The 17,259-nt window shown below is 35.6% G+C and overlaps 1 protein-coding gene across 2 annotated transcripts in view; it reads right to left on the bottom strand.

Annotated features, from left to right (window-relative positions):
* LOC123549090 (calcium-transporting ATPase type 2C member 1-like) overlaps window positions 1-11,534 on the bottom strand; it is a 64,138-nt gene extending 52,604 nt beyond the window's left edge. For both annotated transcript variants that reach the window (XM_053545640.1, XM_053545641.1), the window contains exons 1-4: window positions 11,360-11,534; window positions 6,633-6,824; window positions 2,729-2,818; window positions 670-705 (exon numbers count right to left, since the gene is read on the bottom strand). In XM_053545640.1, the coding sequence (XP_053401615.1) occupies window positions 670-705; window positions 2,729-2,818; window positions 6,633-6,824; window positions 11,360-11,419 (378 nt within the window). In that variant the 5' untranslated portion in view covers window positions 11,420-11,534. The remainder of the gene's footprint in view (window positions 1-669; window positions 706-2,728; window positions 2,819-6,632; window positions 6,825-11,359) is intronic.
* Between the last annotated feature and the right edge of the window lie 5,725 nt (window positions 11,535-17,259).

The raw sequence follows: 17,259 nt of genomic DNA, 5'->3' as shown, positions 1-17,259 counted from the left end.
TATTGGGTGGAAACAATTTTCAAGGTTCCGGCCCTACAGGAATCATCTACTGCTCTACTAACAGATGGACCAACCAACCAGCGCAACTGACAGGTGCGCCCGCTTCTTCTAAATGGGTTGGTGGGGGGCATAATTACTAACATTGGGAAGAGAGTTTCATGTATGGGTGCTTTACACCTGACACGCTAAAAAACTTGGGAAACCTTTGGAATTGGAGCATCTTATCCTGCACTATCCTTTCATTAACATTACTGTCTTCTGGAGGAGTCACCAATATGGGTTACTAGTGGCGACTATAAATAAGCTTACATACAAACAAACAAACACACAACCATTGGAATTTAAGGCCTGCCAACAATGTGCTGCTCAAGCAGAAACTTACAAGTTTTTGTGAAAGATTATCTCATACCAAACTTATTCTTATTAACACGTGAAATATTTGACTTCATATATTAGATATTGATTATTTACAGGCCATTATTTGCACAATACAGTTATATTTTACAAGGTGAAAATCAATTCTTCATTTCAAATAAAAACCTATTATTATAGCTATTAATACTCTAAATATCTGTTAAACATATCTCCATTGTTTATACAAATAAATGCAGTTAAAAGGCAGCTGTTGAAAGCACTATTCTCCAATACTAGTATTATTTTATGAATTACCTGAACAAAGGCTACAGTTGACACTATGATGATTGCCTGAAATAAACACGTTATAATAACTGTTTTATTTTTATCACATATCAATCAATATAACATGTTACTAATAATATATACACTTGTGAAATTTACTGTATATTAGAAATCTACACACATGTCATTTAGCAAAAATAAACATATGAGCCGCGCCATGAGAAAACCAACATAATGGCTTTGCGACCAGCATGGATCCAGACCAGCCTGCGCATCCGTGCAGTCTGGTCAGGATCCATGCTTTTCGCTTTCAAAGCCTATAGCAATCACAGAAACCGTTAGCGAACAGCATGGATCCTGACCTGACTGCACGGATGCGCAGCTGGTCTGGATCCATGCTGGTCGCAAAACCACTATGTTGGTTTTCCCATGGCATGGCTCATATGTCTTATTATGGAAAATTCAAGCAACATCGGAGTTATGAACTCTGACATACCAGGTGTTTATTGAATCCCAGCTATTTCACTACACAGTCCCATTTTTGCACACTTAGGATATCTTATATATTTAGTATTTCTCTTAACATACTGGTCATTTCTTGAAAGGATTTCAAAAATTCTACTGACATAGGAAATTTACTTATCAATATTGCTGTCATAGTAAAAATTCAAAGCCTCATATTATAATATTTTAATTTGACAGCTAGTTAGTTGGTATTGAATAGATAAACAAGGAATTTCTGTGACACAAGACCTTGCGGAATAATGAGCATATTTTAGAAGAAGCTTGTCAATAAAATGAAATTAGTCTAGACATTTCTCAAAGAAATGGTTTTCATCTAGCAAATGAAAAAGTTTGTCCTTACTTTACTTCTGGCCAAATATCATTTTGTATATATAGGTAAGAATGAGAACAGTTATTCTAGACCTATAGTTGATTAAGGTTCCTGTAAGTTGTACTGTTACCTGCTTTCAAGTTGATTTTTGGTTTTGGCTTAGAACTATATTTTCCAGTTTTTTGTTCTTCATACATTGATAGAATAAGTAAGACAAGCTTTCAAGGAAAGATGTTTGAAAGTACTAATTTAACTTTTAAGTACAGTCAAATCCTTAACTCAAACTCTAATAATTTGTACACCACCTTCGACTGTACTTGTCAGGTCACAGAAAAATCCCTGTATAATGAATTTTGTTTGGTAACTTGAACAACCGATCACTCAAACAAATTTTGCTGGTCCCGTTGAGTTCTAGTTAACGAAGTTTGACTGTACATACAATGCAATACAAACAAAATCGCCCTGCTCAATTCGACCAAGGCGGACAAAGTCCCCACTTGCATTTTTATCCCATAACATCCAAATTTTCACTTCATTCCATTTGATATTGATAATTATCATTTAAAATATTGTTGTTATTTTCATTTCTGTTCATCTTCATTTAGTTTTAAGTTTTTATCCAACAAAATCAAAGGGGTCTTTGTCCACCCTGATCAAACTGAGTAGGTTGGATTTTGTGTATAAAGGTTACAATGTCCATATAACAACTTTTTAAGGAATTCTAAGAAATATATATTTCTGGTGGTCACTTTAGAAACTATACAAGTTTCTTGTTGGCTATAAATATTTAAACAGCTATTCTGCATGATTAAATCACACCACACAAATAATTCTTTTCATAAAATAAAGGTCGAAGTATACCCCAAACCTTTGGGCAAAACAAAAACAACTGATGTCAACATCAGCTGGTCAACATTATAAGACACATGCTCTCTAAATAACAATACCATTAAGTCTAAACAAGGGGCATTACTAACAATAAATTAAAAAAAAGAAATTTTTTACAATACAAGCAATGTTCTCTTCATGATAATGATATACAACAGATTCATTTAAACTGGAAACTGAGTCTGCAGAAGTTTAAATCACAGGAAGACTCCATGCGCCCCTCTGGTATTATTTTAGACTAAACAGGACACTGTGGAAGAACCACCAAACCTCCCAAAAGCTAGCCGTTAAACATTTAACGTCTCACATGAATGGATAGAACCTCTTTGTACTTGACCAGAAGTATTTGCAGTAGAATATACATACCACAGTGATGCTAACTGCATCATCAAACTGGCGCATGAATACACTAACTACAGCAGACCCTAACAACAACAGTATCAATGGATTGTTAAACTGAAATAGACGCATACATTTTAACTCATTTAAAATGACACATTTAAACTTTGTCATTAAGATTAAATTATCTACTTTTGGTAAAGGTATCAGCTGTTTTAGGAATTTCTCAATTCAATATCATACATTTTTATGTCAATATGCAGAAAATTAAAACAGTATTCTCCATCCTATGTAGAATAGATTAAAATGTTGACAAACATAAATTCTGAGTCAGTACCCAGATTTCTTTTAGTATAAAAGGCAAAAATGCAGCTACTGTTGATTTTCTGCCTTAGATCAAGGACAAACTCTAGTCACGCTTGTTTAGTTTCCTTCCATCATTCAATGCTTTTATAATACGTCACGTCACTTTTGATGTTTTTCTCTAAAAGAAGTTTTTACCTAGGGTAAGTTTTATTACATATTTTTACACAACATAATTTGTTTGCCTGTAAAACAAAGAAGCCTGAAACTGTAATGTTCTTAGGCAACAAAATTACTGAGTGTCACAGTTACAGTGTCATATAGACTGGCATCAGTCGTTAGAGTCATAAAAGGTAAAGCACTTGGCTATAAAATCAATCCTGTCTGATACCACTTTCTGAAAAAATTTACATTACCTCTTGCCTCTGTCTCTAACAGGCAGAATTTTTTAATGGCAGCCTTGATTGTTATGACGCATCAATTTTCTGTTTTTTTTGAAAAAGTAATTTTCATTTGAATTCATTTCTTAAAGACAAACTAGCGATTTCTAAAGCAATTTTAATGATATATTGAAAACATAAACTCCTGTCATATTTTCTACAATAATGTAAACAATTTAAAAAACAGGAGGGCCAAGATGGCCCTATATCGCTCACCTGTTATCATTGCACTTGAGGACAAGAAAGTCCTCAGTAAAAATATTTAAGTCCAAAGGACAGGAACAACAAAGGGAAGAAATTTAACCAAACAGAAAAAACAATTCTTACGAGGTACAGGTATGTCAAAATGCACCTAAAAATTGGAGGTACCATCCATGTTGTACCAAGTGGTCTCGGTTTTTCCCTACGGCCAATAATAAAAAAGTTACTAAAAATAAGCTATTTATAGTAATGTAAAAGGGAAGTAATTAAAAAAAAATATTGAAAGTGAACAAAAGAAGGCTCTGCCAAATAAATCTGTTGACATAAATGAAATTTCAGATCAGTATCTTCATTAGTTACGGAGATATACCCATTTTAATTTGAAATAAAGGGAGGTAATTTGACATAAAATCAGTCCATAGTTATCTACCCTGATTGTCTCAGTCCAGCTAATGACAATTATGAAATTTCAAATAAGTCCTGTAAGTACTTACTGATATAAATCCATTTTGATTACAATCAGGGGAGGTAATCAGATATAAAATAACTCTGGAACCTACAATTGGATCTGATTTGTCATGGAATCTAAGATTTATTGTTGTTGAAGATATTTTGCAAGTTTGTATCAAATAAAACCATAAATGAAGTCTCTACATGGCTGCAAAAGCAAAAATAGCCAATTTTGGACCTTTAAGGGGCCATAACTCTGGAACCCATGATGGAATTTGGCCAGTTCAAAAAAGGAACCAAGACCTTGTGGTGATACAAGTTGTGTGCAAGTTTGGTTGAAATCAAATCATAAATGAAGCTGCTATTGTGCAGACAAGGTCAAAATAGCTAATTTTGGCCCTTTCAGGGGCCATAACTCTGGAACCCATTAAGGGAAAGGAACTGAGATCTTATGGTGACACAAGTTTTGTGCAAGTTTGATTAAATTCAAATCATAAATAAAGCTGCTATTGCGCAGACAAGGTCAAAATAGCTAATTTTGGCCCTTTCAGGGGCCATAACTCTAGAACCCATAAAGGAATCTCGCAAGTTCAAGAAAGGAACCAAGATCTTATGGTGATACAAGCTGTGTGCAAGTTTGGTTAAAATAAAATCATAAATGAAGCTGCTATTGTGCAGACAAGGTCAGTTTATCTAATTCTGGCCCTTTCAGGGGCCATAACTCTGGAACCCATATTGGAATCTGGCCAGTTCAAGAAAGGAGTCAAGATCTTATGGTGATACAAGCTGTCTGCCAGTTTGGTAAAAATCAAATCATAAATAAAGCTGCTATTATGCAGACAAGGTCAAAATAGCTAATTTTGGCCCTTTCAGGGCCCATAACTCTGAAACCCATAATGGGATCTGGCCAGTTCAAGAAAGGAACCGAGATCTTATGGTGATACAAGTTGTGTGCAAGTTTGGTTCAAATAAAATCATAAATGAAACCATTATCGCGCAGACAAGAAATTGTTGACACATGCACGGACGCACAGACGACGGACGACAGACGAAGGGTGATCACAAAAGCTCACCTTGTCACTATGTGACAGGTGAGCTAAAAAAAAAACATTTCGAATGATGTGAATGTTAAAATAAAGTTCAGTAGCAGCTATTCAGCGACTATAAATGCCTAACCAGTTACTTCTGCAGAAAAAAGGCTTGACCATCTTTCAATTCTAGAGAAACATCAAACATCTGGTACAGGTCATTTGAAATAGTTCATTCAATCAATCTTGTTACCAGTCAGTTTGAGGTGGCTATTGAGACAGGTGCTACTAATGACTCCTCAACATCTTATATAACCTCAGAATCGCATTTTATAAGTCTGTTGAGATGAGCCGAGAGAGAAAAAATTTCTGAGAAAAGATCAGTGTCAGTATGAAGAAATTAATATTATTACATTATTACAGATTATTTGATCTCAACAGACTTTGTAAGTCTAAGTGTCACAGTGTCAAACATCATAGCAGTGACTGCTGGAAAGGAAAGCCACATAAAACAGGTGAATGTTTAATGGATGGCATCAAGGATGTACATAATTATCCTAAATATTATGAGAATCAAAACAATGTATCTCAATATGTGATTTTCTCTCGTATAAAATAAAACATTTTCAGATGTGCATTATAGTTTAAAGTACCAGGCTGTGCCTCTTTGCATCTAACCAGACAATGATTTTATTCAACTACAAAATCACTGTAAGGGATACACTACTAAAGTCAACAAAAACACTTGAAACATTTTTTAAACCTGTTCAATCTACAAATGACATGTATCTGTCAAAAGCTACCTAAACTGATAGCACAAGAACACCAGCTTTGACACAAAGTACTTTAAAACAGCGTTTAACAGAAACCTACAGAGATTTAAAGTTTCACTCTAAAATTCAGCCTTAAGGATAACATGGTGTAACAGGCCTCAATTTCACCAAAAGCATACATACAACTTGATAACGTAAGCTTTAAAAAAGTCAAACAATAGAAATAAGGTGCATATTGACAAGTTATATAGTGACAGAAGTTTTCAAAAATTTCCTTTCGATTACCTCCCCTGATAATTTTGGTTTTTGCATGAGTTATCTCCCCTGAAAAGTAGACCAAAAAAAATGGTTTTCTCCTTTTCCCTACAGGAAATTTTAGATTTCTTTTTTATATTTGTATCAGAATCATATAATGCAGCTTTCTACCACAAAATTTTCTCAAAACTCAATTTCAGATTCTCATAATCAAAGAAATTATATATTTCCCATAGGCATCAATGTTAACTTCAATACCGATTATCTCCCCCAAAAATGATAAAATCTGAAAAATCTCTGGGTGAAAAATTCTAAATTTTGAATGTCTTTAAAGTGACCACAGTTCATTTGAATATTACCATCCAGTTACAAGATATGAAATATGGCTATTACACCATGTTATCCTGAAAAACTTTATGAATCAGAACCCTGCCATCAACTCAATGCATACAGCCTGTAATATAATTCAGTCTTTACCCACCTGCTCTAGATATTTTTTCCAAAGCGGAGTCTCCTCACTTATTTCAAAGTCATTGTGCCCATGAACCGCACGCCTCCTGACCACCTCATTTGAATCCAGCCCCTTGCTGGGGTTCACCTCCAGGACCTGACATGTCTCTTCTACCGACAATCGACACGCCTGACTCGATGGCAATGTTTTCATCATCTCCTCCTAAAAGGAACATAGTCCAGAGTTGCCTTTTTTTTAGGGACATGACAAATATACTGCGATTTGGGAATTTATGTGACATTTTGCTTAAAATAGGAAATACTTCAGGTTAATTACAATAGCAGTTAAATTACTTTATTGTTTTTATAAGAAAACAACCATTAAAACACAACTAGAAAATAAAATCAATTTGGTAACAGTTTAAGTTAATTTATATTTTATTATTAAAATTCAAAATATACCAAGAACAAATGTACCATGATACATGAAAAAGTTCAGACATCAACAACTTGAATTTGTTAGTCTCAGACTCTTAGTGCTCGAGTTTATTGAATAAATTCCTGTTCCTGTTCCTATTAATTTATTTGTTTTTGTACTTTTCCTGTAAAAGCTATTTTGTGGGCAATTTCTGGCAAGGTTTTGCTTGGTAGTCATGGTTCTCAGCTTGTTTGCCGCATATTTGCAGCAACCAGCTCGTGGGAAGATCGCAGCAACTAGTTCGCAGGATGATAACAGTAATTTGTTTGTGGGAAGCTCACGGGAGGTTTGCTGCAATTTATACATGGCAAATGTAATTTGCATACATCTGAAAAGTGATCATCCAGCGATCATTGTGTCCATTTTTTCACGGCATCATGTTCGCTTGATATTCGCGGAATGATCACACCACGTGTGGCAAACTATAATATTTCTGTATGGGAAGGCAGTATTTGGTGAAGTGAAATGGAATTAACACCTAATTTTCTCATCATTTTATGACAGGGCAGTGGCTAGAGAACCTGAATCGGTTCCCTAGACAGCAAACTTATTCATCTAGAATCAGTTCTCTAGCCAAAGTACCGTGCATAGGCTAGGGAACCGGAATTTTATTTCTATGCAAAAAGCTGCTGAAATTCACTTTATTTTTTTTGGTATCATGCATATAATTATGCCCTTGCATTTATCTGCGTTTACTGTGTCTCCAAAAGTGTACTTGGCGCATACTGTCTGCCATATTAGAATGATATAAACTGGTAGGAATCAATGCGTGACAACTACTTTGCCGTTTTTAAATGTTATCTGCTTTAAACATGTAGTGTGTGTCAAATGGTCTACTGATGCCTCTAATGTGGTGTGCTGTGTGTTGTGTGCTTGTCACCTTCCGCTTTCAGCCTCTGCCGCTGGCTAGCCCTTTGGGAAAAAAGGAAGCCACTGCGTAAGTCTTCCCTGCCAGTACATAGCCTCTCTGTAGACAAGCCCTATGCAGTGCCTTCTCGTGGCGACACATGGATACTGAGCACCCTGCAGCCTCAGGCAGAACTGTATAGGACTCGGAGGAGGTCTGCCCCCAGACGTGCAGCATGCAAGGCCCACCAGTGCGTGGATATGTCCTGCTGCCCATGAACAGATCCCCTGTGATTCCAGGGTAGGTCTTTTGGCTAGAATCTAAGGGAGAGGTAACCTCGACATAAAACCTATAGAGCTGAAGACAGATGTACCAGGCCAGTTGGCGCTCTCTAACAAACTATGGCACAATGCATTTACACCATGAAGGTGAATGCCAAGAACTTGAAGAAGAAGAAGAAACATGTACTATGTTTAAATTATTTAAATGTGAAATTGTATTGTTTTGTATATGCTTCATTAGATGTTTATGGATGTACAAAATAATTTGTCATTAAAGCTTCCAGCGGATTCTTTGATCATTTTAAATATTGGTTCATTTCACCTCCATCAGTTTAGTGATTAGCAAACTGAAATGAACAAACAAACATATATGATCAATACTATTACTAATTAATAGAAATTACTTAATTTGTTTATATTGTTTCTTTTATTTAAAGTTTATTTCGGCTTGCTCCGATGCAGACAACAATTTCCCCATTCATTTGTACTTGTTTATCATTCCAATATGGAGGACAGTATGCGGCGAGTACACTTTGGAGACACAGTAAACACAGATAAATGCAAGGGCATGGCTTGCTGAAATGGTAAAGTTTATTAAGATAATAACATGCATGATACTTACCAAAAGAAACTAAGTGAATTTCGGCAGCTTTATGCAAAGAAATAAAATTCAGGTTCCCTAGCCAATGCATGGTACTTTGGCTTGAGAACCAGTTCCGGACAAGAAAGCATGGAGGTAATATAGAGATGGAGTGCGGACGAGATAATTGGTGATAATTATTTATTATACCGCATGTTGTTCCTTGCTGAGCTCCTTTCAGAATCCTACGAGATATATCACCACAGTCACATTATCACCATTTCACATGTAATTAACATAATCCTTTGAACACACTGTGCGGCACCGCGGTTTTATCGTAAATCAGCAGATGCATCAAAATTTCAACAAAACGGAAGTTGTGGGTGACATATGCGCACGTGCTATATTTTGAAACTAATTAATACAACAATGCGCACTGCTGGGGATTCATTGGTAGAGTATATGTACTACTTCTTAAAGCATGCGTTTCTGTGATATTGTAACTCTTCAGATAACAGTGACTCATTAAAGTAAGCGTTTACAGTTTTCTACGTAGTCATTTTAAACTAAATTCTTTTAGATTTCCTAAAATTTCCTAAAAAAATGTAGACATGCTAATTTGAAGTTAAGATATCAAATTTTCATTTACTGGGTATTAAAAACGTGAGCAGTTGTGAGCATTTTAATTAATGACCATGTTTTAGACTGCATATTTTATATAATTGGTCTTGATTACAAGTTTATGTAAGTCGTTCATATAACTTATATTTTATTTATTTAAGTAGTTATTCAGTTACCAAATGCCTTCTTCGTGTATTTATCTATATATCTATTTATTTATTCGATTATTTAATTTATTTCGCAGAAGCTGGTGTAAAATCTCTCTGCCGAACATTTTTTTCCAATTTTGTCGCACAATCTGGAGGTCAGTGCCTGTAAAGATGCACATAATTTTCCTTTTTTCTTTTTTTTTTTTTTTTTTGATTTAAAAAAAAAAAAAAAATATGTGCCTTGCATTTCACTTATTCGCCTAGAATGTACAAGCATATTGACAAGACATGTTTTAATATCCATATACGCTCTGTACAGCTAAAATTGGATTTGTAGGTCAGTAATATTACGTTATAATCTCATTTATTATAAAGTGAAAGTTCGTATTCATATCTTTCTTGTCTTTACATTCTGGACCCTCCAGTAAAGTTTCAGCTTTCAAACTGACACACAAATAGTGCCACCATTCAAATTCGCATTTTACATGTTCGCAATTAATCATTTCTCTATCGTTCGGGTGTTCACGTGGACAATATGGCCAGTCATTGTCAGAATTACTCCACAGCCCTGTTACTTCAATTAATTCATTGGAAAAGAAAATCCCTTCAAAATCTTAGTTTTCGTAATCATTATTTGCCATAAGTAACACTTACAATAAAGTCTTTCCAAAAAGAACAAATTCGATGTAATAACATCATGGAAAATAGTATTTTAAAAGTTTGTCCAGCACTTTCACTAGGTACATTAATTAAGAATTAAGTAGCTTAAATGGGCTATAAAATTACAACCCATTAATTTTTTAAGTTATACTAAAATAATACTATCGTATATATATAAATCATGCAGATGTTCTTATTTTAACTGCCCATTTCGCCAATTGTTAAGACATTTTATAAGCATTTTTTTTTACTAAGAATATTAGCAAAAAGTCTCATAAATATGTATACTAACTTGATCAATTATTACATGTATTATTCATGATTATATTAAAAGATATGAACAAAATGCACCAAATATTCAACCATCTCAGTTAATATGCATTTTAGTGCCTTAAATATAAACAAATTTTGCAACACTGGCCAGGTACATCATTTACTGTGAGATAAGAATGTGCAAATGCAATCCTTACAGTAATTAACTCTATGTGCTATAGAATTCTACTGTCCGAAAATCTCTGAGCCATGAGTGTTTGTTACTAATAATAGGGATGGCTGCATTGAGTGTGACGTAGTGATACCTGTAATCTGAAAATGTGCTACTGCATGACCGTGGATGACACAAAATGCGTGTATTTCGTCAACTTTAATCCCCAAGATGTCAATATTTCCAAAACAACGTCAGAATGTGTATTTGAAGTGTCAGGTAGTTACTAAACGGAAAATATCGGAACATCCCGATCCCATTATCGGACTATTCCGGCTGTTCATCGGGTCTCACTCGATAAACTCCGTAAGGAGCAACATGATATGCGATTAACACCTAGTTGCTACTGATTGACAGGTACTTATCAGAGGATAACAAAGCCGCGGTGCCGCACAGTGTACCTTTGAACTGCCTTCGTCCGCACTCCATCTCTATATTACCTCCATGGTGAAAGTTTGCTGCCTATAGCCACTGACTTCTTACAAATTTAACAAAATTCTTAAAATATGAGGTAATTAGTTGTTCTCTAAAACTGGTCTAGCAATATTTGGCAGCTCTTTAAAAATTGTCAGTTTTATATGGTTTTAGGCGTGTGTCACAAGAAGGCCAAAGGTTCGACGTGTGTCGAGTACGAATAAACAGATATATTTGAACTCACACTTTCAGATTCCTCTTGATTGTTAACCTTTTCTACATTATTCTCTTCACTTTGTATCATTGATTTTCAGATGTGTTTTTATCATTTGTTGTAAACGTCGCGACCTGTGCCTCTTCGTACTTTTCTTGATCTTTTCTTGTCAAGTCGGTTCCAAACAGGAAATACACGTACATGATCTAAACCATTTCCCTTGGTGAAGAGTACGTATTATTTTGAGGCCCTGCAATGCCACGTGAAGAAAAAAAAACGTCGTAATCCCACATTTTTACAAAAACGATGTTAAAAATATCTTTTGTACAATTTACAACTGCATGAATACTTTCTAAATTGAGCCTACGCACTAAAATCAGTTTTGATTGTTAATTAATAGACTTCTAGCTGTCATTAGATCGATCCTAGTCAAAATGTATAGATATAGGGCGTTTAATTAGGGACAGCTTTTGGCTTTCGCAGTTTGAGGGATATCAGAGCTTAAAGATAAGCTGTCCTGATAAGCCGGACGAGTTAGGCTACCTGGCCCAGGGTGGCATGTTCTAATCTCTGGCCTGGCCTGGCCTGGCCCGATGAGCCCAATTTCCGACTGAGCCAGGCCAGGCCATAGATTTCAATTTCGTGAAAGTGATTTCTATAGCATCTTTAAAATCTGACTTTTGGAATAAGTTTGGATATTTCAGACATTATATAAATACATTTTGAACTCCCACTCTGTAAAATTATACACCTGGGAATAAGCCTGTAGCTAACATAACTATTATGTCTAATTTAAAGGTGATGCCTGATTAATTGTTGACCCTTGACTGGTGGTTTGGTTTTATTCGAATAACCTAACTAATTTTATTATTTTGTCTATTGAGGATTATTTAGTATTGTCCGAAATCATTGAACTAGCACCCAAGAATATATTGGCATGTTCTAATCTCTGGCCTGGCCTGACCCGATGAGCCAAATTTTCGACTGGGCCGGGCCGGGCCAGGCTAGATTTTATTGTGCATATAGAAATGAATGGCATAAAATCTAAATATACAATTACAGTAGCAGGCAGTATTATAGTATGTGTTGTGGATGAAGTCTTGATGAGTAAGAAACAATACTGAGAAACACAGTCAAGTAAAAGTAAAAACTGTCAAAGTAAAAAAATAAAACAGGACTCATCTCAAAACACATTTAAGAACTGCAGCAAAGATGGGAGGGAGTTGTGAAGGGACATTTAGAGACTAAGTGAAAACCATTACTTCAATCCAGATAGACAGATGAACAGACAAATGCCGGCGCCTGAGTAGTGGGGTTTGTGAGAGGGGGGGGGGCATGTTCTAATCTCTGGCCTGGCCTGGCCCGGCCTGGCCCGATGAGCCCAATTTCCGACTGAGCCGGGCCAGGCCAGGCCAGGCCATAGATTTCAATTTCGTGAAAGTGATTTCTATAGCATCTTTAAAATCTGACTTTTGGAATAAGTTTGGATATTTCAGACATTATATAAATACATTTTGAACTTCCACTCTGTAAAATTATACACCTGTTATGACTATTATCAGGGGATCTCCACCTCAATTGACCCTTGACTGGTGGTTTGGTTTTCCCCAAATTGAATAACCTAATTTTATTATTTTGTCTATTGAGGATTATTTAGTATTGTCCGAAATTATTGAACTAGCACTCAAGAATATATTTTGTATGCTTCCGTAAAAAAAAATTGTGCCCAAACATAAATAAAAATATAAATATTGAAAACCAAATAAAATATAAACATTTCTTTACTGCCAGGTCGTACATGCAGATAAAGTTGTGCTGACAAAACGTTCAGCTACCAATCTCGGGACTGTAAGTTCGAAACACCTGTTTGACCATTTTCATTATCATTTTTTTTAAATTTCCTCTGTAAACTTAGAATGCAGGAAAATTATCACTTATCGTGATTTATTGTTCATTTATTGAAAGAAATACACAAGTATTTGACATTCTTCTACATAGTAGATTATTACCATAAAATGTTGTAAGAATAAAACCAGTATCAATAAAATGACATTATATTGATTTAATGAAAACAATCTGAATTGAAATCGAACCCACGGTAACATGTGTGAAAGTCGGAGAACTTATCACTACGCCACTGTGCCATTGGTAAACTTTGCATGTTATTTTGGTCAATTTAGATATTTCCAGGTTACAAATATGATGTAAAGTAAAGAGTGGCACCTGTCAATACTAACGGACAACAACTTTCAATTTCTAAAATAATGCTACCTCCGTTCTAGAACCTGGGATAGTATGGTGCGGGGAAGCGATAAATAAATTTTGTAGTTTAGGTTATACACATACTGAATATTTTTGTAAGATTGTTTTTATATTGATCTAAGCATATGGGAAAAAAATCATACAAAGTCTTGTGAAACAGGCTCAAGAGCATCTTTTAGCATGAAATATATCACTTAAAAATAACATAAACACAACGCACCATTATTTTTTTGTGCAAGAAAAATATCAATAATCTAAAATGCCGACACCCTGACAATAAGTTAGAGGTCCCACAATTAATGAATATTATTTTCATTACTCTTCCATAAATTGAACATCAGCTTAACTAATCCAAACACATTAAAAGTTCAACTGAACAGTTAAAAGGTCAGCTAAGGATAGTAGGGACACAACCTGTAATTACAATTCCCAAAGAGATGTGTTCTCAGTGCATGTAAATATTCAGTTATATTGCAGCAGGTAAATTTATCAATGAAATTAGCCATTAGTTTTAAACCAAGTGTTAAAGTTGACTTTAAATAATTTGATTACAGAAAAAATGGGTAGTTATCATTTAGTTACACCATTTTCTTCAGTGCAAATCTGTATTTCAAATAAGATGAATGACGGCTAATTAATGATTCTCCAGAGGACTGGTTGACATGCAGCAAGTAAACAATGCAGGTTAATACTGCCTGCTATTGTAATTGTATATTTAGATTTTATGCCATTCATTTCTCTATGTGTAATAAAATCTGGCCTGGCCTGGCCTGGCCCGGCCCAGTCGAAAATAGAGCTCATCGGGCCAGGCCGGGCCAGGCCAGGCCAGAGATTAGAACATGCCGCCCAGGGTCACTCAAAATTCATTTTTGAAAGATCCTGATGTACCAGACCAGAAAGAAAGTTGAACATATATATGAACACGAGTTATTGCGACCAAGTCAAACCCGATATAATGTTGTTCGGAATAAACACCAAGTCATAACTCCTGATAATTTTAACTACCAAACAGTCCGGGGTGAGAGACTGAACAGCCAAGCTGCTCTTGCTACCATTTCCAGGAAATTCACCTCTCAAGAGCAGCCAGATCTTCAAACAAACTGTAATATCTCACGAACCAAAATTTCCCTGAAGGGGATCCGAAATATATATCCATATATAGGTACAAATTACAAACTCCATGAAAATGATGAAGAAATGATTCCCCGGAAGCACAGAGCATCTCAAGCGCAGCCAGAGAGCCATACATTAATTAAGTCACGAATTTTTCTTCCCCGGTGAACAACAACAATCGTTAGGCAAATTTTTATACCATGTTATACGTTACACAAGCGTGACAAACTTTACACACGAACTACGAAATCCCAACACATCAGCCCCACTCTGACAAAATCCTTCAAGTACGAAAAGCATATAAAAACAAGGATAAATATCCAACAGGGTAGGCAATGTTCCTTTATCAAATTTTAGGGGAACTAGATATATCTATTTATCTAATTTATACTGACCCTACTCGACAAAGCAAACATACTTAACAAGCAATTTGAATTTGTATTTTCCGAACCTCAACCACTCCGTTATATATTAGAAAACTGTTTGTACTATATCAACCTAGATCTATTATAGTAGTAAGGTTCTTAAAATTTCAATATCTGTCGAAGGTGTTGACAAACTAATACCAGGGCTCTCACACAATAAAGCCTTTGGTTCTGATGAAATATCGCCAAAAATACTTAAAGACCTATAACACGAGGTAACACTAATCATCGCTAAATCATTAACATCCATCAAAGCCTGTGGTTCTGATGAAATATCGCCAAAATACTTAAAAAGAGAGCTACACTGAGACGTATCACCTTCGCGATCTATAATCTTTTACCTGTTTCTCAAGAAACAGCTGTTGTTCCCATCAGATTGGAAAGAATACAGTCGGCGCTGACATATGCGAGAAAGATCCAAAGTCCAAAGCCAGTAACTATGCGTCAAGTTCTCTCGTCTGCACTGCTTCTAAAATCATGGAGCACGTTATGGTTTCAATCATTATGACACATTATGAGGACAATATAACTTGCTCAGCCAGTACCAGAATGGCGTTCGATCTTTAGAAACCTACTAGCTTTACACAAGATGACATTAACAACCTTAAAAGTGGAAACAAACAAATGTTGTTGCTATGTAGTAAAGTAAGTCTTTTTACAAGAATGATCACAATAAACTAATACACATGCAAACTTTAACTGCTTGGAGTCCACCCTCTGGCATCACGGTGGATAAAGTCATTCCTAAAGGACAGAACTCAACAAGAAGCCAACGTCCGTAAACAGGAAAGACGTCATGACGTTTCAAAGACAAATAACAATGTTTAGTTCCGGTTTTGTTTTATCAGTTGTAGCGTAACGTTATGAATTTGTAATAAAATAACGCGTTTTGAATCGAGAAATATACCACCGGGAACAAAGAGGAACTGTCAAGGTATCGGATTTTTATTCCGATCTTGAAATAAAATAAATTACTACATAAATCTTCCACATATATGTGTAGTTCGTAATACGTCATTTAAAGCACGAGGGTCATCTTACACCCCCAGGGTGTAAGATGGATTTTTCTTGCATACCAGACGGGGATTTCTGGTATCTTTACCGGTGCTGGAAAAATCCATCTTACACCCTGGGGTGTAAGATGACTCTCGTGCTGTAAATGACGTATAACGAACAACATATATGTAGAAGATTTATGTAGTAATTTATATTTTATTTATAAAACGGAATAAAAATTCAATACCTTGACAGTTCCTGTTGGTTCCTGATAGTATATTTCTCGATTCAAATCACGTTATTTTATCAAAAATTCATAACGTTACGTTGCAACTGATAAAACAAAACGGGAACTAAACATTGTTGTTTGTTTTGAAACGTCATGACGTCTTTCCTGTTTACGGACGTTGGTTTCCCGCGCTTTGTTTTAAGACACTCCCATAAGAAATAGTTCTAAAAAGAAAGCCGTTCAATTGATTTTATTTTTATTATTATTTCTTGAAATCAATATGCAAGAAAAAGATTCTGTCACTGGTTACAGGTGCAGATGGAAATATCCGGCTCTCGGGTAACTGTTTAGGCGGTAACTCGGCAGGGAGCCTCGTTACCGCCTAAACAGTTACCCTCGAGACCGGATATTCCTATCTGCACCTACAACCAGTGAAAGAATCTTATATTCCAGCACCGGTAAAAACATCGGAAATCCCCGTCTGGTATGCAAGAATGGACCACAAGTTTTGCCAACAATAGAAATCGGTCCGTCCCTGTGTCAAACTTATTTGTTTGATGATTCCGATACTGTCGCCTTTGTGTGGAGTGAATGAGATCTCCGGATTTTGTTTGTGTAGGAGGTTATCACAAGCAAATAGGGCTATAGCCGAGGACACTTCGATCTCTGTGAGGTCATTTATTTAGAGGCTGAATAGCTAGCAGAGGACTCAGACTGATCCCTGAGGAACACCTGATAGCACGGGATAGGGTAAGGCCTGAACCGAGTCAAAAGATAATGCTGTTGTAGGCCTAAATTAATATATATTTTATGTATAATTATTTTTCAAAAACAAATATCGATGTAATTGTCCATTATAATTTGCACTATCCTAAAATACCTCGTCAGGGCCTCAACTATAGATA

This window comes from Mercenaria mercenaria, chromosome 6 (genome assembly GCF_021730395.1).
Source record: "Mercenaria mercenaria strain notata chromosome 6, MADL_Memer_1, whole genome shotgun sequence".
Taxonomy (NCBI): Eukaryota; Metazoa; Mollusca; class Bivalvia; order Venerida; family Veneridae; genus Mercenaria; species Mercenaria mercenaria.
Note: the sequence above shows the minus strand (reverse complement) of the source record. Positions and strands in the feature narration are given on the sequence as shown.